This window comes from Phocoena sinus, chromosome 12 (genome assembly GCF_008692025.1).
Source record: "Phocoena sinus isolate mPhoSin1 chromosome 12, mPhoSin1.pri, whole genome shotgun sequence".
Classification (NCBI taxonomy): Eukaryota; Metazoa; Chordata; class Mammalia; order Artiodactyla; family Phocoenidae; genus Phocoena; species Phocoena sinus.
Window position 1 is genome coordinate 41,591,860 of NC_045774.1, and position 25,728 is coordinate 41,617,587.

Sequence of the window (25,728 nt, forward strand, 5' to 3'; positions counted from 1 at the left end):
CTCAGTTGTGTACTACCATTTATATATGAACCTCCTTTATTTTGTTTCCACAGAATGCTGAAGTTTCTGTTTTTGAAGTAAATATACGCTTTGTCGGTGGACTAATCTCAGCTTACTACCTGTCTGGAGAAGAGGTAAGATGAAAAGTGGCATATAAATGGGAATTATGAAGTGTCTTAAAATGATATTCTCCAAGTAAAGTATGCTTTTTATGGTATCCATTAAATTTTCACGTTTTGATGGGCCTCTAGCATATACTGAATTTCTTATAATAAGTACTAATTAAATGAGCACACTGGGAAAGTCTGACAGAGCATGTTGTCAGGAAATGTTAGGCAGTGCCTTTAAAAAAGCCTGGCTCCATTATGTTATGTGTGGTGTGATTAAAACTACAAATTATATATGCCTATGGACAAAGTAAAGAGTTTAGTATAGTGGCAGGTTTGTGGATTTCTTTCTTTAAAAATTATTTTAATGTTAGTATAATATTAACTTAATAAAAACTTTTTTGAAATAAAGCTTGGCAAGTGAGATATAAAAATTAGAGTATTTAAGAAACTGAGGGGGTGAGTGAGATACTCAGCTTCCCAGTTAGAAGTCCTGTAGGCCAGTAACCCTACATAAAGTGCTTTGCAGCTCCTCCTAGGTTGGAGCTTAATTAATTATCGCTGCTCAGAACAAAGAAGGAATTTTTAATTTAGCTGCCTTTTATCAATAGATTAAGAAAGGATTTTTGTATCATGCTCATGAAGAGCACAGGTGCTATTATCCTGAAAGGTTTTGGACAGCTTTATGAATAACAGCCTAAGAGTCCACTAAGAGTCATTAGAATGGACCTCACCTTTAATTTCAACAGTGTTAAAAGCTGACATCAGGAAAAACAGTCACGTATTTCAATTGCATATCAATCAGATTTGTGTTAGCCTGAGCAATCTGGCTGGGGGGAAGAGGGGATCTTACCAAGTGTACTAGTTCATGTATTTCTATGCTCCTTCAAACAAATTTAAGCAGAGCAATATATGCTTAATGAGAAAGACTGCTTTACTTTGTTTCTCGTCTCTCAGATGCTTTCCTAGTCATAACAAAACAGCCTGTACGATCTTAACATTCTCCTTCTTTTTAGATTTTATTCTACCATAGAGATTTTCAAAGTATATGGATGGCTTCTATATTTCCCTGTATCTGTCCTGTTTGTGATAAACCCTGTTCTTCATTATCCTTCTTCTTCCCTTTTTCCAGTTGCACATAACTTCATTTGTTCATTTTGATGTAGGATGTTCTAAACGCTAAGCCTGGGAATCCATATTTTTAAAAACTCATAATTAAAATTAATTACTGTTTTTTACTAAAGAAGTTTATACTTTTAGAATATATGTCTTTGAGTATCCAGTGCCTGTGTATTCTCATTGTGTTTGGCATGACATACTTAGGATGACCTTGGTTTTAACTTCCTTCATCATTTCTGTGGGGTGAGACAATTTGGAGGAAATAAGGACTTCATTGTATCTGGGCTTAGATAGAGTAATGGAGCATGCAAAGAGAAACAATTATGTATTTCCTCTAAATATGCATCATGTAGATTAGGATACTTTTTTACTCATAACAGTATCTTAAGTTTATATACCTGTGTTTGTTTCTATATGTGTGTATGCTTACTGGAGACATATATGTTTATATACTGATGTAAATATAATACAGATATAGCTTGCCTACAGATAAAATCATCTGCCTAAGACGTTGTAAGGATTTTTTTTTTTTTGCGGTATGCGGGCCTCTCACTGTTGTGGTCTCTCCCGTTGTGGAGCACAGGCTCCAGATGCACAGGCCCAGCGGCCATGGCTCACGCGCCCAGCTGCTCCGCGGCATGTGGGATCCTCCTGGACCGGGGCACAAACCCACGTCCCCTGCCTCAGCAGGCGGACTCTCAACCAGTGCGCCACCAGGGAAGCCCTGTAAGGATATTTTTAAATTCTATACTTAGCTAACTTTAGTAAGAAAAGGACTACAAAAAACACCTCCATTGAAAACAATTATTCTTTTAGTATATATGCTTTGTCCTTATCCCTGTGCAAAACATTCATTGTGTTAATTATATCTATATTTTCTGTATTTTAATTTCATGATAAAAGTTACCTTAGGTATTTCCTTTCTTATATATCAATACTTTTCTTTGTTTCTATAGAATACATTTTTAATTTTAGTTCTTAAAGATTCATCTTCTCAGCATAGTTTTTGCTAACTATTCCCTAAACGTTAGACAGTTGGGTTGCTTCCAGTATTCCTATATTTTGAATAATGTAGCTATAATCAGCCAATAAATATATTTATCCTCTAAAGTGGGATTGCCAAGTGAGAAGCAATTAGTATAAGACTGTTTTACCATCATTTCCTGTTTCTTCCCCCCAGTTATTACCTCATCACTGATGGTTGCCTTTCATTTGACCAATGCACTCAGGAGAATTAGCTGTCAGGAATGTGATCAAGGAAAATTATTTTACCCTAAGTCTGAGCTTGATCTATTTGTCTCCATATCAAAATGAAAAATTGGGCATTCGTTTGATAGAAAGCACATCAACATGGCCACATTATGGATTAGTTGGTTTTAGATTGTTGATAAAGTTCTATGCTACACACTCTTTTATAGATCAAGGTATTACTAAGATAGTCTAGGAAAATTCATCTTCTTAAGTTATCTCATAGAGGGACTACTAAATCACCATAATTTAACATTCTCATTTCATCGCTGAGGCTCAGGAGTATTCTGAGAACATCTTATAAATCACCATCAGAAGTATATAGGCCCACACTGATGTAAGTTCAAGATTCTTACGTTTATGTTACAAAGACAGAAGAGGAAATACCACTGACTTGCATTACCTGCTTCAGGAAAATTACAGTTAGAAACACTGAACAATAATCTAGAATGTCAATGGACCTCTAAACCTACGAAAAGAACAATAGGAACACGAAATACCTGTTGACATATACTTTGATTACAGGGACATATTCAAAAACTTGAAATGCCCTAGCTCAGTTAAAATATTTTGTAGTATTATTTTTTTAACAAAAGCCGAGCCGCAAGATTTCCAGAGTCTATATAAGAAATGCAGATAAGCATGAGAATTACAAACAGATGGGATGAAAATAAGATGAATACCAAATACTAAATGATCAGTAATAAAAATAAATAAAAGAGATAGCATTGCTCTATTATAAGCTCAACGGAAACTAAAGTCCTCATTGGAGATAGTAAATAGCATCTAGAATATCATTACCCAAATTATGTTCTACAGACCACTAGTTTCTTTAGATATGGCAGGATAAATCTGTATCTGTATATATACTAAAAATAAATTTGGAAAAAGTTACATCTTATATTCTTTCTTAGAAATTCACAATTTACAGAAAAAGAAACTAATTTTTTTTATCTCTGTATTTCCACTTACTTAACTATAACCTCCCTCTTTTTTTTTTTTTTTTAATGTAACATCTGCTAACACTGAGTTACAAACATTGTTTCCCAGAACAAATTTTGGGAAATATTACTGTAGAATAAGAGTAACCAAAGCAAAAGTGATATTGAAAATTGGCAAATGCAAAACAAGACATTTCAAGAGAAGATGATACACGTAGAAAATAGCATGTATGACTATACCACATTATTATTATTTGCTTGACAACAGAAATCAGTGGCTGTATTGAGCAGAAAGTAAACTTAATGGGATATAGTAATGCCACAGACTCATAGAGAAGGCTGAAGAAGAAATTGGAACTAGCACTCTCAAGTTGCCACAGAGGATCTCTATGGCTCAGCAATCTCTCTGGGTCACCCTAGAATTAATAAACATGCACTAATTTTTTCCTACCCTTGTCAAGACACAAAGTTCCAGAAGAAGGAGGTCAATTGGCAGTTTTATTTAATGTGGTCCCTTAAGGATCTTAGGAAATGAAAGAGAGGTTATGATAAAAAGTCTTCCACGGGGTTTGAATTCAGTATCCCATGAGGACCAAGTATAGATAATTCCTGAATAGGAAATTGAAGGCCCTATTGGAAGGGTAGGAAGAAAAGATGTTTGGGAGTCAAGAAAAAGACATAATTCCACTATGATGAATAAGGGTGTCAGAGGAAATAGACAAGCTGTATGGAAACTGATAATATAATAAAATACTACTTAGGAAAGCTTTTCCTGATTTGAAAAACTACTTTATTCTGTAAATTGAGAGAGAACATTTAGAACTGACAAGGTATTTAATCCTCAAAGGAAACATTCAAGTAATATGTTTTAAGTATGTGAACTAGAAAAAGTCAACTCATCAAAGCTAAAAAGATTGAAGAATGAGCTTTCATTGAATAAAGGCAACAAGGGCATCTGACCCAAGACTGGGGAAACACACGTAATAGATTTTTACATTAGATCAGTTTACTCTGCCAAGGTAGCCTTCATTCTGAAGGCAGCAAAAGAACGTTTTCCCAAATTAACCAAAAGAAATCCACTGCTCCAGAGACACCACTACAAAAGATTGCTGAAGGACTTACTGAAAAAGAGAAGTAGCTAATACCTCTAATTTTAAAAATATCAAGGGGGAAAACATGAAGTGGGTAGGATTGTGGAGTAGGGAGGAGAGAAATAAGATTGAGAATGTGAGTGTAGTGGTAGAAAGATCTATTTTTTTCTCATAATAGGATTCAGACGTTTGGGGTGCTGGACATCAATTTTGTAGAGTTTGTTTAGTGATGATCCTTATATATACTTTAGATATTAATTTACTGTTTAGCATTCATTATTGAAACTTTATAAAATAAAGGAATATGATAAACTGAATAGGTAATATTTTCATTTTAAAAGGTTTAACTTAGCAAAATGATATTAGATTACCGTAATTTTGCTTAAATTTGTAATTGTTTCTGTGGTTAATGAGCTAAATTGTCTCATGTTGAATATTTTCTTAAGATTGGAAGTTTATTTTGTACTTTAAAAGGGATCTAGGAGTACATGGAATCGATTCTAAAATAATGTACACTTTCATCAAATGAAAATGCTACCTTTTTTTGGCCTACATTGAATTACAGAAATCATACCTATTCCCTAACTCAGGTTTTCTATGTGTCTCACTCTGTACAAAGCTCTATCCTGTATTTATAATTGTTTTTGGAAGCACAGAAGTTTTATTAGCCATAAGAACTTTATCTCAGTAATACATGAAAGCAGTTCTACAGTTTGCCAAGAATTTCAGCTCCAAAGCCTATTCATGGCTAAGGTATAAGTGGCAGAAGCTGGTATAGATTTGCATGTGATAAATGTGGTAGACCAAATGAGAGGGCTTGGCATCTAAAGGAGAGGGAAACTCAGAAAATTAACTTGTTTATTAATGAAATATGTGTATCCCTTTTAGTTTAGCACAGTACTTTGCATATAGTAAGTGGACTACAAATTTGTATCACTGAGAATAGACCTATTATGATGCAGTAACAACCTCAAAATCTCAATGGTTTAAGACAATACGTTCTACACACTCTTTATGCTTTGCCCATGCTGCATGCTCTGCCCACAACTCTGCTTCTCATCATCCTCCCTCCAGAGCCCAGACTGGTGCAGCAGCTGCCATCTGAGTCATTTCCATTTGCCAAGGCAGGAGGCAGGGTGTTGAGGTGGCAAAAGAGAACCTGGGAAATCACACACTGGCTTTTAACATGTCTATTGAAAAGACACTTGTTACTTCAGCTCTCATCTTATTGGCGAAAGCAAGTCACATGGTCACTGTAATTTAAAGGGTTGGGGGACAGGATGCAGTGTTACCACCACACGCCTGGGAGTAAATAGTGCTAGTGACTGCCACAGTAGCCACTGACTTGGGTTAAACTGTATAGCCTTCCCAGCTGCTAGGAGAAGCAGAAGATAGGAATTTGTGAAAAGAGGGGAATTTTTTCAAGGGTCCCCAAACTGGAATTAGTCTGCACCACAAGGAAAAGACTTCCATACTATGGCCCTAGGGTAGTAATTAGAGAGTCATGCCTTGGGATAGGAAAACATATTCCCTGACTTGTCAAGTAAAAGGCTACTCTTCTAGCACTTGTCTACAAAATTCTGTTTCTGTGAGAAACATCTCCTATTCTAGACTTCTCCTGTAACCCTCCAAATTTCAAACAGTAAAGTTGAGAAACCCAGGTAAACTATGCTGTAGAAAAGGAATGCCTGTCATCAGTACTGCAGTTGTCTAGTGGGGGAGCTAATCATTGCTCTTCAGCAGCACCCTGCTGTGTTGAGCAGACGTTGTGGACCTGGTGCCTTTCCTCCAACCACTTCCTCTTTAAGTGTTTGCTCAGACCAGGAACTTGTTGTTTTGCAAAACCTAATGTACAAGATGAGGTAATATGTTTATATTTAGATTTATAGTGAATCATTTCATAATTTACAATGTCTGTTAAAACCAATACTTAAATCATTTTTATTGTCTGAATCATATTGACATAGATTTCTAATACTAAATTTGTGTGTGTATGTATGTGTGTGACTTAAACAAAAGCTGTACTTTTCTAGTAATATTTCTGTATATTATTTTTCTTTGAAATTATTGCAATGTCCTTTAGGAAGGTATCATGAGGTACCTATAGCAAGGAACTTAAAATTTAATGGGACTAATAGAAAATTCCTGAGAATTGTGATAAGTTACCATCTGGTAAGTTCATTTATTTAGTGGATCAGCATATGCTTATTGAATACCTGCACTGAAGCACTGACTGCACTTGGTGCTGCAGAACCAGTGAACAAGAGAAACAGTCTCCACTGACAAATATTGATTCATTTAGATGTTATAACAACCCTGTAAAGTAGGAGTAGATATTGTTTTTATCCTCATTTTACATAGGGAAAGACAGAGCACTGAGTGTTAAGTAACTTACCCAAGGGCATACAAAGCAGCAGAGCTGGCCTTCAAAGTTGGACAGTCTAGCTACAAGACAGCAAGTAGCAACCAGACATTAGGGATCTCAAACGTAGAAGATAGAAGTAGGCTATAGGCTTGAACTTATGAGTCATCAACAGCTAAATGATAATAGAAGGGATAGAAGGGAATGGGGCTGCTGAGAATTCTTATAGATTGAAAAAAGGGAGCCTTAACATTTAGGCATTGGTGAGAGGAAAGAGCTAGAAAAGGAGACTAAGAAATGGTAATCCCAGAAGTAGGAGGAAAACTAATAAATGTGATTATCACAGGAGCAAAGGGAAAATAGTATTTTGAAAAATGAGGAAGTGTTCAGTTGTGTCAGAGATTGCTGCTATGGCAAGATGTTTAAGGACTGAAAATATCTTTGGATGTAACAATATGGAGGTCACGGATGACTTTACTGAAAGTACTTTTAGTAGAATAATAGCATATAATCCAAATTGATTTTGATTGAAGAGGAGAAGGTCTTTTAGAAGGTAAGGGAGGGTAGGATTCAGAGGACAGATAGCCTTAGGGAGTGGTCCCTCCTCTACTGCAGTATGAGAGGGTAGAGGAGAAAATGGGCACACATGTCAGTGACTTGGTAGATTTGGTGGCAAAGATATGAGATGTTTACTATGTGATGGCCCCTGTTAACTATATGAAGAAGCATCAGACAAGGACATCTGCTGAGGTTCACGGGGAAAGAATAGACATTTCAGATGAGTGTGTATAATTTGAAATTGTCATTCTAGAGAGGGTTGTGACTAGAGATACATGGTAGAATTTCTGGACAGTATCTACGTGGGTGACCATGAATTCATGGTGGCATCAATCCTCAGATGTATGATATTTCTTTCTCCAGTAGTGCTCAGCAGTTCACATACAAGCATGGAGAAGGTAGTTGGTGTGTTTTCATTGAGTTTTGCTAGACAGATGAGACAGAGACACCAAAAAAGGTATGGATTTTATGGTATTGGCAAAAAGTTTCATTAAAATTACAGACCATAAAGTCCAAGAATGAGTATAAGACAGTATGAAGAAAAAACCGGTGAGTGATGGTTAGAGAGAAAATGGACTGGTTAAATTGCCTGATGTTTAGTTGAAGTAGGATAGTAGAAGTAGCAGTAATTTAGCAGATGACTAGAAGCTCTGGAAGTTAAGGCTATATAGTGGAATGTATGAATAAGATATTTAAAAAATAGGGAAGTCTTGAGTGATGTCATAATCCAGGATAACATCACAAGACTGAGTGATTAAGGAGGGATTTTGCCAGAAGCTATCTGCATAGCTTACTGTGCAAAATATTTTAATTGAAAAAAAATAGGTCTTAAAAAAAAAAACAACTTTCAAGCATCAGTGAACTTATTTTAAAATTTTCTAAGATATAAACACTTTACATAATATTCATAAATCCATATGAAAATATGTACTGAACAAAGGTTACTGTTTAAACAAAAAAGAGAAAAATATTCATGCAGTATGAAATTTAAATATATGATTGTTGGACAAACATTCATGACTCTAGAGCCTTAAGAAGTCAGTACAGATGATTAGAGTTGGCAGTAGAAATGTAAACAAAATGCATGTTAACTGATTAGATTAAATGCAACTATGTACCTATGCAGAGCTGTTTCTTTTAAGCTATAACTAGATGAAATTGTATCTACAATAAATTTAGTAAATTTGATTGTAGTGATGTGAATTTGTTTTGAATTTCCTTTAGTCCATTCAAGCTACTGTATGCTATAGTAGAATACCATAGACTGGGTTGTTTATAAACAATGAACATTTATTTCTCATAGCTATGGAGGCTGGGAAATCCAAGATTAAGGTGCCAGAAGATTTGGTGTCCCGTGAGGGCCAGCTTCTTGTTTCATAGATGTCCGTCTTCTCTAAATGTCCTCACATGGCAGAAGGGGTGAAAGAGCTCTCTAGGATATCTTTTATAAAGGCACTAATTTCATTCATGGGGGCTCCACCCTCATGACCTAAACACCTCGGAAAGCCTCCACCTCCAAATTATCATCACATTGGGGATTAGCATTTCACATATAAATTTTGGGAGGACAGAAACATTCAGTCTATAGTAGGTGCCTTCTAAAGTATGTCTTCTAAAGATTTCATTTACAAAGCTTTCTTGTGTTACCATTTTATGATGTAGATTTATAGTTTATGTATTTAAAGTCTTTTTCTTTAAAATGTTTTAGAAGATAGTTCATTGACAAATCTTAGGGTTAACTAGTAACTTAAGTCATTTCTGATACATTATGAAGTGTTTCTCCAAGAGAGATCTGTTGATATATATGGATATACAACCATTAATTTTGCATTTGGAAGTTCATCTTATAATTTAGCTGGAAATTCTTTTACATTGATAATAAAGTGGACCTAAGCCTTGAGGGTAATGTTTGTTTTTAACTTAATAATTGATCTTTATTTTAATCTGAGGTATCCCATTCCTCTGAAGCAGTACAAATAGTGACTAATTCCAGGGTCCTGCAAAATGAGGAAATCCAAGAGGTTTAATGATATGGGCATAGAACACAAGAATTTTTTCACAGCTCTTTATTATAAACACTTTTGTTTTTCATTTGTGCCATTAGATAGAAGGTTAGGGTTAGACCAGATAAGCAAAAGAGATTGTCACATTTGTCTTATAAGTCCCATTTGGTTGATGCATTTATTTGTTTAATCTTATTTTAACAGATATTTTTAAGTTCTTCATATAATAATCGTGATAGTTGCTCTAATTTATAAATTGCTGCTAACTTCTGTGTTTCAATTCTTATAGCTAACTTGGTATTAAAATTATTAAATAGTGGCTTCTTACTTTAGTCTTGTGTCATGCACTTCCTCTAGTCAGGTAGAAAGTAGACTTATTATTCAATTTAGATTTAACTATTAATTCAAATAACAACTGTAGCATGTGTGTTGGGTGTTTTTTTTTTTTAATATCTTTATTGGAGTATAACTGCTTCACAATGTTGTGTTAGTTTCTGCTGTACGACAAAGTAAATCAGCTATATGCATACATATATGCCCATATCCCCTCCTTCTTAAGCCTCCCTCCCACCCTCCCTATCCTACCCCTCTAGGTCATCACAAAGCATCGAGCTGATCTCCCTGTGCTATGCAACAGCTTCCCACTAGCCATCCATTTTACATTTCGTAGTGTATATATGTCAATGCTACTCTTTCATTTCGTCCCAGCTTCCCCTTCCCCCCCTGTGTCCTCAAGTCCGTTCTCTACATCTGCGTCTTTATTCCTGCCCTGCCACTAGGTTCATCAGTACCATTCTTTTAGATTCCATATATGTGCGTTAGCATACGGTATTTGTTTTCCTCTTTCTGACTTCACTCTGTATGACAGTGTGTTGAGTTTCTGCTATCTAATCTTTATGACTATATAATGCATTATGACTAGACTTAGAATAATATTAACCCAGAGTTTAACTCTGAAGAATTAGGTATAGTGGACCTTAAAGCTCTATCATCTTGTCAGGCTTGCAGTTATTAACCTGTTTAGTTGCTTATGATTTACATCTTTATTCAGCAAATATTATGTGCCACCTATGGTAATTTTGAGCATCTGTTATGTGCCAGGCTGCGTTCTTGTCTCTGGAGGATTCAGTGATGAACAAACTAGACAAAGTCTCTGTTCTCATGAAATGTACATGCTAGTGAGATAAAATATTAAAGAAGTCCACAGTGTAATTTCAGATAGCAGTAAGTGCTGTGAAGAAAGTACAATACAATCATGTGATAAAGAGTGACAGAGAGAGGGGTAGGAAGAGGAGGACTACTTTAGGGTGAATTTAGGGAGCTCAGATTGGACTGACACCATTGAAGATTTGGAGAAAATAACATTCTAAACAGAGGAACCCAAGAGTTCTGAGTTTATGGTAGATTTCTTTCTTTTCTTTGGGACAAAGAAGAGGAGGAGGAATGTGATGGTGATGATATTGGTGATAATAAGACCATTTTTTGAGGGTTTATTGTGTGCCAGGTGTACAGTATTAATACTGGAGAGATTTCATAATCTCCATGTTGTAGTTACACTGAAGCTCAGACCGGCTGATTCCTGAGTCTTGTAGGAATTGGTAGAACTGGAATTAGACCCTGCTCTGTCTGCGCCATAACCCTGTCCACATATTATTCCCAAAGCCAACAGCGTTAGTACCACAGTCTTTCTTTCTTATTTACTTGCTCATCAGTTCAACATCTAACCCTCATGTAATGAGCTAGCTGCAATCTTCTATAACCCATGAAATCTTCCACTTCCTAAGCAACAAAGAATAACTGATATTTGAAAACTAAACTATGATATGTTAACACTTATGAGTTTATAACAGATTTTTATTCCAGTTGTATTTGAAATTATTTATTCATCACATTCATGTGTTTTTCCAAAACAAAATTTTCCTTGAATTTTTCCAAATTCTTTGAGTTGCAAGCATTCTCATTTTCCTTCTCTGTGTTCTTATTCTTCATTCCCTCACCCTCTTCATCAGAATAAAATGCATATTGAGGACAGTAGTAATTGATAGCACTGAATGATGTAGATGTATGCAATTTAGAAAAAAGAATAATATTTTCAAGTTTTGAATCATGTTTTCTGATACAGAAATATGAAGGAAAAAGATAGTACATTGTCATTTCAAGTTAAATTAAAATAGTTTGGTTTTATTAATAGACATAAATTATGAAGGTTTACCAATACAATTGGAATGCTTTTATGTAATTAGAAAATTCCAAAAAGAACTTAGAAATAGCTCATAAATCTACCATATGACAAAAGCACTTTAATAAATTTCTCCTGACTGTGAATAAAAATTTGGAATCCAGTTGCCTACTTGCTTTTTATATTTTACTCACTTAGACAAAGAGAAGGAAAGCTCATATTTATTGTCATATATCATAATAGTAACTGCAAAAAAATGATTAATATATCTACTTCTCATAGTCATTAAGGATTTGCAGTCAACCATTTTCTAGTATGTTTTCCTTCCATTATGTTAACTGTTGTCAAAAGGCAAGACTCAAAACCAGGGCCTTGGGTTAAACTAAGATTAGATCCAGTGACCTGGCATTCCTCCAGAAGTTTTTCCATTGTGGAATTTCAAGATGCTACCTAAATAATGGGGTTTAATTAGTACTCAGATAAATGGGTAGTTGCCACACTTGCAAGGATTACCAGTCTCATGTCACCACTGCCTGGCGTGCACTTCCCACTAGTTTTACTTATCCATTCAATGTATTGCCCCCCATCCCCGTGTCCAGACAGATGCAGAATAATCACTGACTCTCCTTATAAATACTCAAAGTAAAATACCAACACTTTGACTTCTTTCTCTCCCTCTTCCCTATCAGATTAGCAAAGACTAAAAACCATGTTAATACCCAGTTTGGTGAGAGTAGGGCAAAAATTTGCGCAGACATTGCTGAAGGGAATGTAATTCAATACAGTTGCTTTGAAAAGCTATTAAGTACTATATATATAAGAAGATCCTTAATAAAGGTATTCATTTAGTTCTAGTTATTCAGCATTGGGGAATCTAGCCAAAGGAAATAATCCAAAATGTACTCATATTATGCCTAAAGCAATTAATGAATATATTTTATATACTCAGTAAATAGGAAGAAACATCTCAAATATCTAATAGTAAAAGAATAGTGGAGCAGATTATGGAATGCCCACATAATGGCATGTTGTACAACCATTAAATTTTTTCGGTACGCGGGCCTCTCACTGTTGTGGCCTCTCCCGTTGCGGAGCACAGGCTCCGGACGCGCAGGCTCAGCGGCCATGGCTCACGGGCCCAGCCGTTCTGCGGCATGTGGGATCATCCCGGACCGGGGCACGAACCCGTGTCCCCTGAATCGGCAGGCGGACTCTCAACCACTGCGCCACCAGGGAAGCCCCAACCATTAAAATGTATGCTTGTTTATTTACTGACATGGGCAAATATTGATAAGTAAAGCAAGATATAAAATTTAATATGTATAATATGTATATGATTATTTGTGACCTCCTTCACCCATTTCTCCCACCCTTCACCCCTCCCATTTCTGACAACTACCATTCTGTTCTCTGTATCTATGAACTTAGTATTTTTGTTTGTTTCTTTGTTTTCAGCTACAGAAAACAGAATAACGACGTAGGAAATTATTCTTAAATGTAAACAACATTTGCTTATAATTGGTATATGATATTTCCCCTGTCTTTTTGTTTCTCTATACTTAGGTTTTTCACAGTGAACTAGTGCTAATCTTATGATCAGAAAAAAATTAAAGGAAAAATTGTAATAAACTTGAAAAAAATCCTTACCAAACTTTTGCCCCTAGGCTTCCTCAGGATTTAGTTGTTCTAGCCTTTTTTAAGGTTTGAATTTTTTTAACTTTTCTTACAAGAATCCAGCTTGTGAAGTCTTGAAAGTCAACTTTCTCTCTTTCTCTCCTTTATCTGTTTCATGAAGAAAATGGCTTTACTCAGTGATAATTGAATTTCCTTCTTTATAGTCTATTTATAGATTTCCATTTCAGATGGTGGGTTTGTTTACAGCAACATCCATTAGATGTTAATATCATCCTCAGTTCACATGGAAATGGAGGTGACACAAAGCTTAAGTAAACAGATTGGTCATAAATCCTTGCACAGTCTCAGATCTAACTACTTAGTGTTTGTATTTTCAAGAGCAGTTTACAAAGACAAAAGCTAATTATAGTAACAAGATTTTTTTGTTACACACACACATCTATCTAAGGTGTGATACAAAACAGTATGTAGAGTATTTCATACCCTTAAAAAAAATATGTTCATTGGAAATCTCTTTGCATTTTCCATCCTCAACCATTTAAAAGCCGAAAGAGTGGAATTATTTGTGATTATTATTATAGAGTCAATAATAAAGTTTATGTCCATTACTAACATAGAAGGAAATCTGGGACTACTGAGGCATTTGGCACAATCTGTGACTTTGTCTTTCTGTACAGGATCTAATTGAAAGAAGGTATTAGGGAAGACATAGCACAGAGCCTTTTTCCTGTTGTTACAGCAGTAAATATCCCTTAAGAAACTTCAAAAGCAGGCATGCTTGCTTGAAGAAGAAGAGAGTAAGAGAAAAGCTGTTCAGTAATGAGTCAGGGAAAAAAGAAAACCTTGTCTGAAATATAAAGGAGGTAACTATAAAGAGGGGAACGTATAGTCTACCAGACACTCGTGAGAGTTCTCAAAGTCTAGATTCACTTTATGATGGAAACCCAAGGTAATTAGAAACTATTTTTTAAAATTTGTAATATTTTCCTTTATATTTTAAAATCTAAAGCAAATATGGCTATATGACTACATGAATTGCTAGAGCTTGCTTATGGGTACACAGATATTGGAAATTTCTATATTTTGAAATACTTTATTTTTAAAAACTGTTTTGGGGAATCTATAGATGTGATGAATAGCCAAGTGTCTTCTTTCACTGCACTCTCTTCTCAACCTAAAACTCTGCCTCTCCTTCCATTTATGAGGATTAGCTACTTACCTGTGATCCTGTAATTGGAGTAGACGTCTGTGTAATGATCTGAGGCTGTCACTACTTAAAATTGTATTTCTAAGGAAAGTTGCCATATTTTGGACCTATAGGTAAACCATCTGCAAACAGATGTCTACTTGAAATATTCATCATATTGGAGACATCTACCTAGTGAACTTAAGTAGCTCTTATGGAGTAGAAGGAACATTGCTCTTAGAATCTAGAATCCTGGCTTCTCAGACCCTGTTTAGTGGTTGACTCACTGCATTACCTTGAGCGAGCCATTTTATCACTTTTCAGATTTTTTTCATTAAAGTAATGGAATATGAAATAAATGTCTTTTAAGCATCTGCTACATTCAGTGTTCTGGAGCTATGATACACTGATTTTCAAGTTCACAGAATGTTATAACTTGGAAGAACAGTGTGTGGGAGAAGTTTCCTCTTCATAACTCAAAACTTCTTAACTTACTTTTGGGCGTAAGCACAGTGATTCCTTCTGATGAAATGTAGATTGGTGCTTCATGATATATGATGTTTAGGTAGTCCAGATACGTAAATACCTGGAGTGAAAAAGAAGTAAGAAAGTTGGGCATCTTTATGCCCTGGAAAAACCTTGTGTCCTATGGAAGAGAAATTGGCTGGTTGATAGTGGAAGGGAGATGCTAAAAATTAGAGAAGCACTGCAAAGAGAACAAGAAACTGCTATAGACACAAACAGTTAGGAACATGCACTGATTCTTTACTTATGAATACCTACAGTCTTAACTCCTTCCTTACCCAAAATGTGAACGCAGATTGCTTTCCATTATAATCAGATCTCCCATTTTTTTTTTTTTTTTTTGCGGTACGCGGGCCTCTCACTGTTGTGGCCTCTCCCATTGCGGAGTACAGGCTCCGGACGCGCAGGCTCAGCGGCCATGGCTCACGGGCCCAGCCGCTCCATGGCATGTGGGATCTTCCCGGACCGGGGCACGAACCCGTGTCCCCTGCATCGGCAGGCGGACTCTCAACCACTGCGCCACCTGGGAAGCCCAGATCTCCCATTTTTAATGACAAACTCAACAAGAATTTTGGCAGCGGTAGCAAGAAAGAAAAGGATTTATATACAGCAAAGCTGGCTTTCAGGTGTAAAGGACACAGGCAAACAATTATCTGCATGCAAGAACTTGGGGCATATTGTTTCCAAGAGCTCTTCCTGATGAATATACCAAGCAACAAGCTTCAGACAACCAGAAGGCCCCGTATCGTGTGACTCCATTTTTATGAAATGTCCAAAATAGGCAAATCTGCAGACAGAAAGTAGATTAGAGGTTGCCTAGGGCTGAAGTGGTTGGAGGAAACGAGGAGTGACTGCTAATGAACGTGGTGTTTCTTTTGGAGGGATGATAAAAATATTCTAAATATTGTGAGAGTCAATTTAGTATGACTATACTAAAACCAGCGAAATGTATACTTATGGGTAAATTGTATGATGAAAGTGTTAAAAAGAAAAACATTGTAGCTCTCAATTTTAATTGAAAATATTAGTAAAAACTTATGAGATATTTTATCTTAAAATATATAAATATGCATGTGTATCTGTGTGTGTGTGTGTGTGTGTGTGTGTGTGTGTGTGTGTGTGTGTGTGTCTCCCTTGAAAAGGCCCAGAAACAATGAATCATCCCTAGCACCCAGATTGGGTCTTGAATTCCTATTTCTTACGAACCACGGTTTCCTGGAGAAATGGCTAAAATAGAAAAATTACAAGATTATTCTGAAACATCTTATCAAACCAAGTAACAAAGATGCTGACAAAGACTACTAGAGTAATGTAAAAAGGACACAAGGGCCAACTTAAAAGAGGCTTCCTCCAGCAGAAGATGAGCATTTTGAGTTTCAGTAAAAATAAGAAATGTAGCAGATTAACACCCATTAAGTATGTTTAAGTTGGTAACTTGTTAATGATATTAAAAAGCAAAAACAATTGGTCACTTTCAAAGAATGACAGGGAAGCAATTTATTACCTTGAAAACTGAATCAAGCCTTTGACTGTGTGAACTGTATCACTGGAAACCAAGTAATAGATAAGCCAAGTATATGTTAATAAAATTATTTCTGTTAATAAACGAAAGTGAAATGATAAAAGTAGAAGCTCACCCAGTTTTACAATCCCTGATGAGTTAATGGATCCAGGCCATGATTATCAAAGCTGCTGACTTCTCAAAAGGAAAGCAAACCTCATGTGTGCCTCCTGATAAAAGAACATATCACCCAGAGTCTTGTCAAAGGGATCAAGTCTCTGGATCCAGCTTCCAATTTGTCAAAAGTACGGTGAGAAGAATGTGTTGAACTGCACTATGCATGTGCAGGATGAGGCTCCTGAAGTTCAAATGACTTAAATTTGTCCAGATAAATTATAAAGAAGTGAAAGGGGAAAAGGGGGGGACCTATGGTTTAAAAAAGGCTTAGAAGTAGTTTTTGTTGTTGTTATTTTTTAAAGTGGGCAAGACTATCTGTCGTGTCAAGGGATGTGCTGTTGGTTGATAAAGAAATATAAGAGAATAAATGCCAGGATGTGGTTACTTTTGGAGAGAGGGAAGGAGTAACGACTGGGACAAGGCACACAGAGGGCTTCTAGTGGGGCTAACGAAGTCCTGTTTTGTGACCTGGATGGTAATTACTAGGATGTGTGTCTTGACACTAGGCTATGCATTCTGTAGGCATGTGTGTCGTGGGTGAGAGGATCTATATCTCTGTGTGTCTTTAGAATTTAAATATGTTTTTAAATAAATCAGTAATAAAAGAGATTACCCAGAACAACAGTCAAGCTTGGTGAAATGAATTTTGGATCTTGGGATGTATTTTGGATCTCTTTCTCTCTCTAAAAGAATATTTAATGCATTTGCATTAGCGTGATGCGTATAAATTAGAGATCATATTTCACATGTAAAACAAGCATAATTCAAATGTACATGTAAATATTCTACATGCCTTAAAGTTCTGGTTGAACAGGTGTTTTAACTTACAGCATTCATCTTTTTACTTTATGAAACAGATTACCCAAATAACTTGAAACAATTTTTTATTTACCACTTTTAGTAAATTTTCAAGTCATAAACATACTATATACTTAATAGGATGCACTATGATATGACATATATTGTATAGAGAACACTAAACAATTTTTTCATTAATTCATTCTCATTTTACAACAAATGTTACTTTTGTTCAGAGTTGTTCCAAAACTTGGTTTCAGCAGTGTGGAGTAGTGGTCAATTGATGACCACGGACTCTGGCACCAGCCTGTAGCATTCAAATCCTAGCTCTGCTTCTTGCTGGCGTTGTGTGAACATAATTAGGGGTGATAACCTTTCCAACCTCAGAAGCTTGTTAGAAGGATTATGTGACTTAATAAATGAAGACAGAAGAGTCACTGGAATATATTGAGTGCTATATAAGCATCAGCTATTTATTACTTGGCCAAAGTCATTTATGCATTTCAGTCTTTGGGAAATTATATGGCTGAAAGCCTACTTAAACATTCTCATTCCGAGCATCCCTGAACTTGGGCGTTCTTACTAAATGTGTTTTCTCAGAGGTTCTCATCCTATTTAAGCAGCTTAGTATGGGGCAGTAGTATAAACAAAGCACGTTGTTCACATTTTATAGTTTATGTCTGAATATTCACTTTCAAATACAGTTAGCATGTTACAGGTAACTTGGAGTGAAATCTCTTTTATGTTCTTTTTATCTTGAAATGTTATCAGTTCACAGTATAAGTGTATATTATTGCAAGAGCTATAAAAGAGGAAGATGTTTAAGCAAGGAGGAAGGGAGGCAAGAAAGAAAAGAAAGAAGGAAGTGGGGGAAGAAAGAAAGAAAAAAACTCATGGGGAAAAGGAGTGACCTTGAAATATTTGATTTGCAATCCAGTTTAACGATATGTGTGTGGTCTGTGATTATAATTAGCTGTGTGATTATTTTATTCACCTATATTTGTATTTCTTAGTGAAAAATCTTTATCATGACATTTCAAATGTAAAAAGTTATTCAACCAGCACAAAACCAGTATGTTGATCCCCTCCACCCCAATTCTAGATTCTAACCAATCATTGACAAACAAAGCTTAGCCTGTGTGGAAAGAGTTTGGAAAGGCCTTAGGAAACTTAAAAATGTTTATTTATTTAATTTTTCCAAGTTTTCTGAGGAATCTAGACATCAAGAAATATTTACATATATCCACTAGTTTCCATTTCTTTCCTGTTGATTTCCTTATTAAGAACTTTAATGAAAACAAGCCCAAAATATAGCCTAAGAAAATTGTACATAAATCTTCTTCACAGTATTAATAGGAACCATGCCTCATTTTACAGATATTTCTCAATTACATTATTTCAAATCTACAGTATTGGCCTAACTCTCACAGTTGAAAAGTAATTGTTTTATTGTTTTTTAATGTGTTTAACCTTGTATGACCAGTCTTATGCTAAAACAGGATAATTTTACCTGTGAACTACCAAAAATAGATACAAGAACTACTTTACATATAAATGGCCCTTTAAAACAATACTATTGTGTGCTGATTTGCCACAGAGTCTGTATGAAGAGAGAAAAAACTAATAAATGCCGTGTTGTGAACCAATAATTAGATTCTCAATGTGGTGTAAAGTACTCACAGGAGGTTCGTTCTTGGCCTCATAAATTTGATCGTATCTTTCCATTCTAATGCTATTAAGTGACTTAGAGACATGACTGAACAGCAAAACAAGCTCCTAAACCACAGTGGCAAGCACATAAGACTGAAATGCAGTGATGACTGCTTTTCATTTAGGAATTGGCTGTCCCGCTTGCTCTTAAATATCAGGCGAGCAGCAAATGGAGAGTTGGCGGTTAAACTGCAAATTCAGCATCACATGGCTTAATACCTCTTGTGCTATTTGTGAAACTTGAAGATTATTAAAGATTTTTTGCTTAGTTCACTACAGAAACAGTATACATTATACCTGTGGCAATAAATATTTTTATTATTCTTTCCAATCAACTTATTTCCCATTCGTATTGAATTACCTGAGTTCACCTAGTTCAGTGCTTCTCAAACTGTGATGTGTATCAGATTTCCCAGGAAGACTTATTAAAACGCAGATTTATGGGCCCCACTATCAGAGTTTCTGATTCTGTAGATCTCAGTTGGGGCCTGATAATTTGTATTTCTTATTTCTTACAAGTTCCCAGGTGATCCTGATGCTGCTGGTTTGAGAACCACTGACCTAACACCATGAGTCCCTCCTCGTGCAATTAACAGGATTCCTTTTTTTAAAAAAAATGAACTAAGAAAATAGACATCCAGATTTGGCTTTCACCATTGTTTGCAAAACCATGTCATAATTTGCTGGATCAAAAATTGAGGGCTTTCCTGGTGGCACAGTGGTTGAGAGTCCGCCTGCCGATGCAGGGGACACGGGTTCGTGCCCCGGTCCGGGAAGATCCCACATGCCGTGGAGCTTCTGGGCCCGTGAGCCATGGCCGCTGAGCCTGCACGTCCAGAGCCTGTGCTCCACAACGGGAGAGGCCACAGCAGTGAGAGGCCCGCATACCGCAAAAAAAAAAAAAAAAAAAATTGAGGGAAACATTTTCTCTTTGGGGAATTATAATAAAACTCTTTAACTAAAATCTGACAAATGTATCAAATTGAGCATAAGCTATTTGGGGTTTCATTTATATTAAGGACAACTCCAGTTAAATAGAGTTGCCCTGCAAATAGAAGAGTCCTGTCATAATCCCTGAGGAATGTGTGACACAAACTTCTATCACTACTCTAATATATAATGAAGATTTTTTAAGAGCCTTTTGAAATCTTATTTTCCCAAAGTCCAAGATCCATGTTGGACTTGGCCAGAATTTTTGTTCGTTTTTCTTTTTTATCCCTAAAAAAAAAAAGAGATAGTTTCCCTTTTCTAACCCTTATAAAGAGACAGTTGCTTTTTCCCAGGGTCTTCAGTCGTTGTCTTCAACGGTACTGTCTGTAGTGATAAACTTAGGGCCAAAGTAAGAATACCCCACTCTTACTCTATTTTGTTAACAGATGAAATTTTCAGCGTTCATGTCAAGTTTTAATCCAGTGCATTGCTGTTTGTTTATTGTTAAAAGAACTTGACTCCATTTCCTTTGCATCTTGACTCTGTGGGTCTGCTGCCTGGCCCTTCAGCTGGATTGTGGGCTGCAGAGCACCCTCCATTACTTCTGATTACTCCCCTTTTATCCGTGATTGCCATGTCTTCTACTTGTTTTCCAGTTTCTTTGAGATATAACTGACATATAACATTGTGTAAGTTTAAGATGTGCAAAGTGTTGATTTGATCACTTATGTATTGCAAAATGATTACCACAGTAGGGTTAGCTAACACCTCCATCACCTCACATAATTATCATTTCTTTTTTGTGGTAAGAATATTTAAGATCTACTCTCTTAGCAACTTTCAAGTATATAATATATTATTGTTAACTATAATCACCGTGCCATGCATTAGATCTCTAGAACTTACTCATCTTCTATACCCTTTGATCAACGTCTTCCCACTTTCCCCATTGTTCGCACCTGCCCCCCTCCTCTAACAAGCATAATTCTACTCTACTTCTATGAGTTCAGCTTTGTAAAATTCCACATATAAGTGATATCATACAGTATTTGTCTTTCTCTGTCCATGAGTCTTTTTAAAAGACTATTCCAGTGCTTTCTGTTGGAGCTGGTTCTTTTTACAGATCTAATTGGTCAGTTCTTAACTACTGTAGGTGATTCCCATCTGAATGATAACCTTCAAGATGTTGACTAGTCACACACACACAAATGTACATTTTATTTACATAGATCATATTGGGGTAAGCCTGCTTGGTCTAAAGCTGAATTTGAGATCTTCAAAAACACCTAAACGATAACTTTCTCTACAGTTTTGTACAATTGTTTTTCCATATATCTGATACCTTTGCCAATTTTACATGGTCAGACTAATGGCAAGGATTTGTCTGATTACCTTGTGAAGTACTGCAACATTATTATATTTGTCTTCATTTTCTTTTTGGAGAAGAAATGGAAGTTATTACCTGGGCCTTCCCTGTATATCATAAAATACTACTCTGTGAATCTTTTTCTGTTGTCACACTTCAAAAATACGTGTTATTAGGAATCATTGACCACAACTCTCTCATTTACTTATGTATTCCAGGTACCTTGGGCAATTTAGCATGTAGTTCATAAGCACTCAATAAATATCTGTTGAATAAATGAGTTGACATCTTTAAAAGGTCAAAATTACAGAGCAGGTTCCTTTTTGGAAGCTTATAATTTAGAAAGTTTAAACTATGTTAAGGTGTGTGTGTGTGTGTGTGTGTGTGTGTGTGTGTGTGTGTAATCGCTTTAAAATGCATTCAGATAGTACAAGAGTGGCCACAATTGACAAGATAAATTATGTTTCATATTAGTTATTATTTATGCTCATATTTTAAAGAGGACGTGCCTCCCAAATTATTTCAATTGATATATTCAAAACTCTTCTAATATGAAAAGTATTGAGTTATGTGACATCTTGTATTCTGATGATGATCATTTTTAATAAAAGACATTGTTTCATTGAATTACATAGTAGTGCTATCGTGAAATAGGGTATGTGAATATATTTTAAAACCTCTTCATTTAAATGAAAAATATTTAAGATGCTTTCAGTCAAGTTAGTGTAATCCAGGGGTTCGCAAACTACAGATGTGCTCATTCATTTACATTTTGTCTGTGGCTGCTTTGACCCTACAACTATAGTTAGTGAGTGAGTGAATGAGCGAATGCCCTCTGACCAGAAATTCCACTTTCAAACGTTCAACCTGAGGAAATAGTCATGAATACAGATAAGTATGTACAGAGATATTTATTCACTGCTGTTTGCAACATCAACACAGTGGAAACCTAAGTGTCAAATAATAGGGGACTGGTATCTAAGTTCTGACATATCCATACACTAGTATACTATATAGCTGTTTTAAAAAAGATGTTGCAGAAATCTATGCATTGATGTAAAACAGGAGTCAACAACCGATAGCACAGATTCAGTCTGAGACCTGTTTTTGTACTACCAGAGTTAAGAATGGTTTTACATTTTAAAAGATTATAAAAGAAAAAAATTTAAAAACATGAAATATAGAGAATGTGCCTGGCAAAGCCTGAGATAATTACTATCTGACCCTCTACAGAAAATGTTTGCTGACCTCTGACGTAGAATGATGTGTTTAATGTAGATTAACTGGGGATGAATTTAAAACATTACAAAATAGTATATGTGGGAAGATGCCATTTTTCAAAAGAAATGCAATCAATACCATTTAGAAGGTAGATAATTAAGATGTTAACAATAATTGTGTTTGGGTGGATAGGATTGATGGAGCTCTATATTTTTTGTCTATTTGTCTAATTTTATGATTTTTCGATAATGAGAATATATTCGTAGTAGAATAAGAAAATTAAATTTTTTAATTTTGGCATGGGAAAAAGAATAGGGAAAAGAGAAATTCTCTGAGTTATAGAATGCAAAGGTATGTTTCTCTATTCTGTAGATGAGGAAGCTGAGGCTAAGGGAGATTAATCAACTTGCTTTGGGGCACACAAACATAAGACAGAAATAGCCCTGCATCACCCTTTGATAACTTGAAATGTTCATCCATCAACTGACATATGAAATTATGAACTCTGTGCCCAGAGGCACTTTGGAGGTATCCATGTATAATAAATAAATAAGGGAGGGTGATGCAGACATCAAAAAACACCAGTTAAATGGGAATAGATGCACAACCAGATAAGTTTACATTTGCTTAGATAGAATGAAAAAAGAGTGGCTAACATTTTACATTTTTTTAAAAAAAAGCAAACAAAACCTATGTAGACATAGGTATTTAGTTTACTTTGTAAACTTACAAACTATTACTCCTAAATAACATACTAATTAATTGCTTCTTCATACCTATAGAGTTAGTAGTTCAAATGTAGTCATCTGACAGAAAAGAGGGCACATTTCCTGAAGCTCACACCCTGCACTGTAAAATAGACACAGAAGAGACATTTGACTTATCCTCAGGCCCTGGTACAGACAGCTGTTTACAAAATTAGGCCGCAACTTGGAAGGAGAGCAAATACACTACAACAGTGAGAAGTCTTCATTGTAATTAACCGATAGCTAATAACAGAAGGAAACAGTAGGATTATAGGAAGCAGACGTAAAAGCTCAGCAGTTTTTGGACCATTTAGTGTGTGGACAGAAGCCTGATATGCTTAAATTGTTCCTGAGGGAGCCAGTATCTTACAGCAAAGAACCATGATGATGATAACTATGATGCTCTTTCAAAAGCACGTGTGCATTTAATCACAATCATCTTGTGATTTGGAAGGATGATCCCTCTTCACATATTTAGAAACTGAGGCAAAGAGGGTGTTGAGTGAGTTCTCAAGATTGTACAGCTCAGTCATCTGATGACCAGGAACTAGATCTTCTAGCCTCAACTCAGTGTTGGCATGTGGTGCTGATGCTGAGTCCTCAAGACAGGATTCATGTCATTGCACTAAATCAAAAGAACAGATAAACATGTTTATAAAACCTACACAAATAAAAAGGTTAAACTATAAACATTTTGATGCTCTTTAGAAGTGAGATTCAGTATCTGGAAAAATTCACTAGCAGAGAATGCCTCATAACTCAAAAATGCCAGAAAATCACAATATATTTGCATAAATGAGGCTGTTTTCTTTCATTTTCTTCCTCTTATCTTTCTTTTGAACAAAGGTTTCTAAGCCTGGATTTTGTATATATCAAATGATTTGTGATGTTTACCTACAAATGTAATAATAAACAAAGCAGTCCCCATTTTAACATATGATATCACATATTAACAACCTTTGTGTGGTAGTTTCCACAAATTCTGTTAGAAATAATAGCCAGATAGGGTACATGTTTTCATAATTCTCTGTCTCTTTAGCAGGCATTACGTTTTCTTAAAAAAAAAAGAAGAAGAAGAAAGAAAGATGTTTTATTTTTGGTGTAAGATGTATGTTCAGGAACTATGTGGCATACTTACCTAATATTAAATATTATTAACAATAGACTGCATATTTTCAAAACATTATGTTGGCAACTTGCCCATTTTTTAAAATTTAAATTGAGGTGGAAAGATCAGCTCAAAAATCCATCTTTAAGCCCTGTGTGATGACTTGAACTATTATGCTGTTATTTACTGTTCTTGGGCCAATGCTTTAGGAGTTAGAGCATCTAAGATAACACAGTGTGCAGTACACCTAACGATAATTTTAAGAGTGAGAGCTATCTAGCCATTGGTTTTCCTCTCCTTTTCTGTGCATTTTTTTTTTTTTTTTTTTTAAACATCTTTATTGGGGTATAATTGCTTTACAATGGTGTGTTAGTTTCTGCTTTACAACAAAGTGAATCAGCTATACATATACATATGTTCCCATATGTCTTCCCTCTTGCGTCTCCCTCCCTCCCACTCTCCCCATCCCACCCTTCCAGGCTGTCACAAAGCACCGAGCTAATATCCCTGTGCCTTGCGGCTGCTTCCCCCCAGCTATCTACCTTACTACGTTTGTTAGTGTGTATATGTCCATGACTCTCTCTCGGCCCTGTCAAAACTCACCCTTCCCCCTCCCCATATCCTTAAGTCCGTTCTCCAGTAGGTCTGCGTCTTTATTCCTATCTTACCCCTAGGTTTCTTCATGACATTTTTTTCCCTTAAATTCCATATATATGTGTTAGCATACGGTATTTGTCTTTTTCTTTCTGACTTACTTCACTCTGTATGACAGATTCTAGGTCTATCCATCTCATTACAAATAGCTCAATTTCATTTCTTTTTAAGGCTGAGTAATATTCCATGTGTATATGTGCCACATCTTCTTTATCCATTCATCCGATGATGGACGCTTAGGTTGTTTCCATGTCCTGGCTATTGTAAATAGAGCTGCAATGAACATTTTGGTACATGACTCTCTTTGAATTTTGGTTTTCTCAGGGTATATGCCAAGTAGTGGGATTGCTGGGTCATATGGTAATTCTATTTGTAGTTTTTTAAGGAACCTCCATACTGTTCTCCACAGTGGCTGAACCAATTCACATTCCCACCAGCAGTGCAAGAGTGTCCCCTTTTCTCCACACCCTCTCCAGCATTTATTGTTTCTTGATTTTTTGATGATGGCCATTCTGACTGGTGTGAGATGATATCTCATTGTAGTTTTGATTTGCATTTCTCTA

General features: G+C 35.8%; 1 protein-coding gene across 9 annotated transcripts in view; it reads left to right on the top strand.

Moving 5' to 3' along the window:
- The window catches only part of MAN1A1 (mannosidase alpha class 1A member 1), a 204,711-nt gene that overhangs the window by 61,052 nt on the left and 117,931 nt on the right, over nucleotides 1–25,728 (top strand). For all 9 annotated transcript variants that reach the window (XR_004352483.1, XR_004352485.1, XR_004352487.1 and 6 more), the window contains exon 5: nucleotides 54–134. Coding sequence is in view for 3 of the 9 variants with exons in the window: in XM_032650906.1 (XP_032506797.1) it covers nucleotides 54–134 (81 nt within the window). In the remaining 6 variants the exon portion in view is untranslated. The remainder of the gene's footprint in view (nucleotides 1–53; nucleotides 135–25,728) is intronic.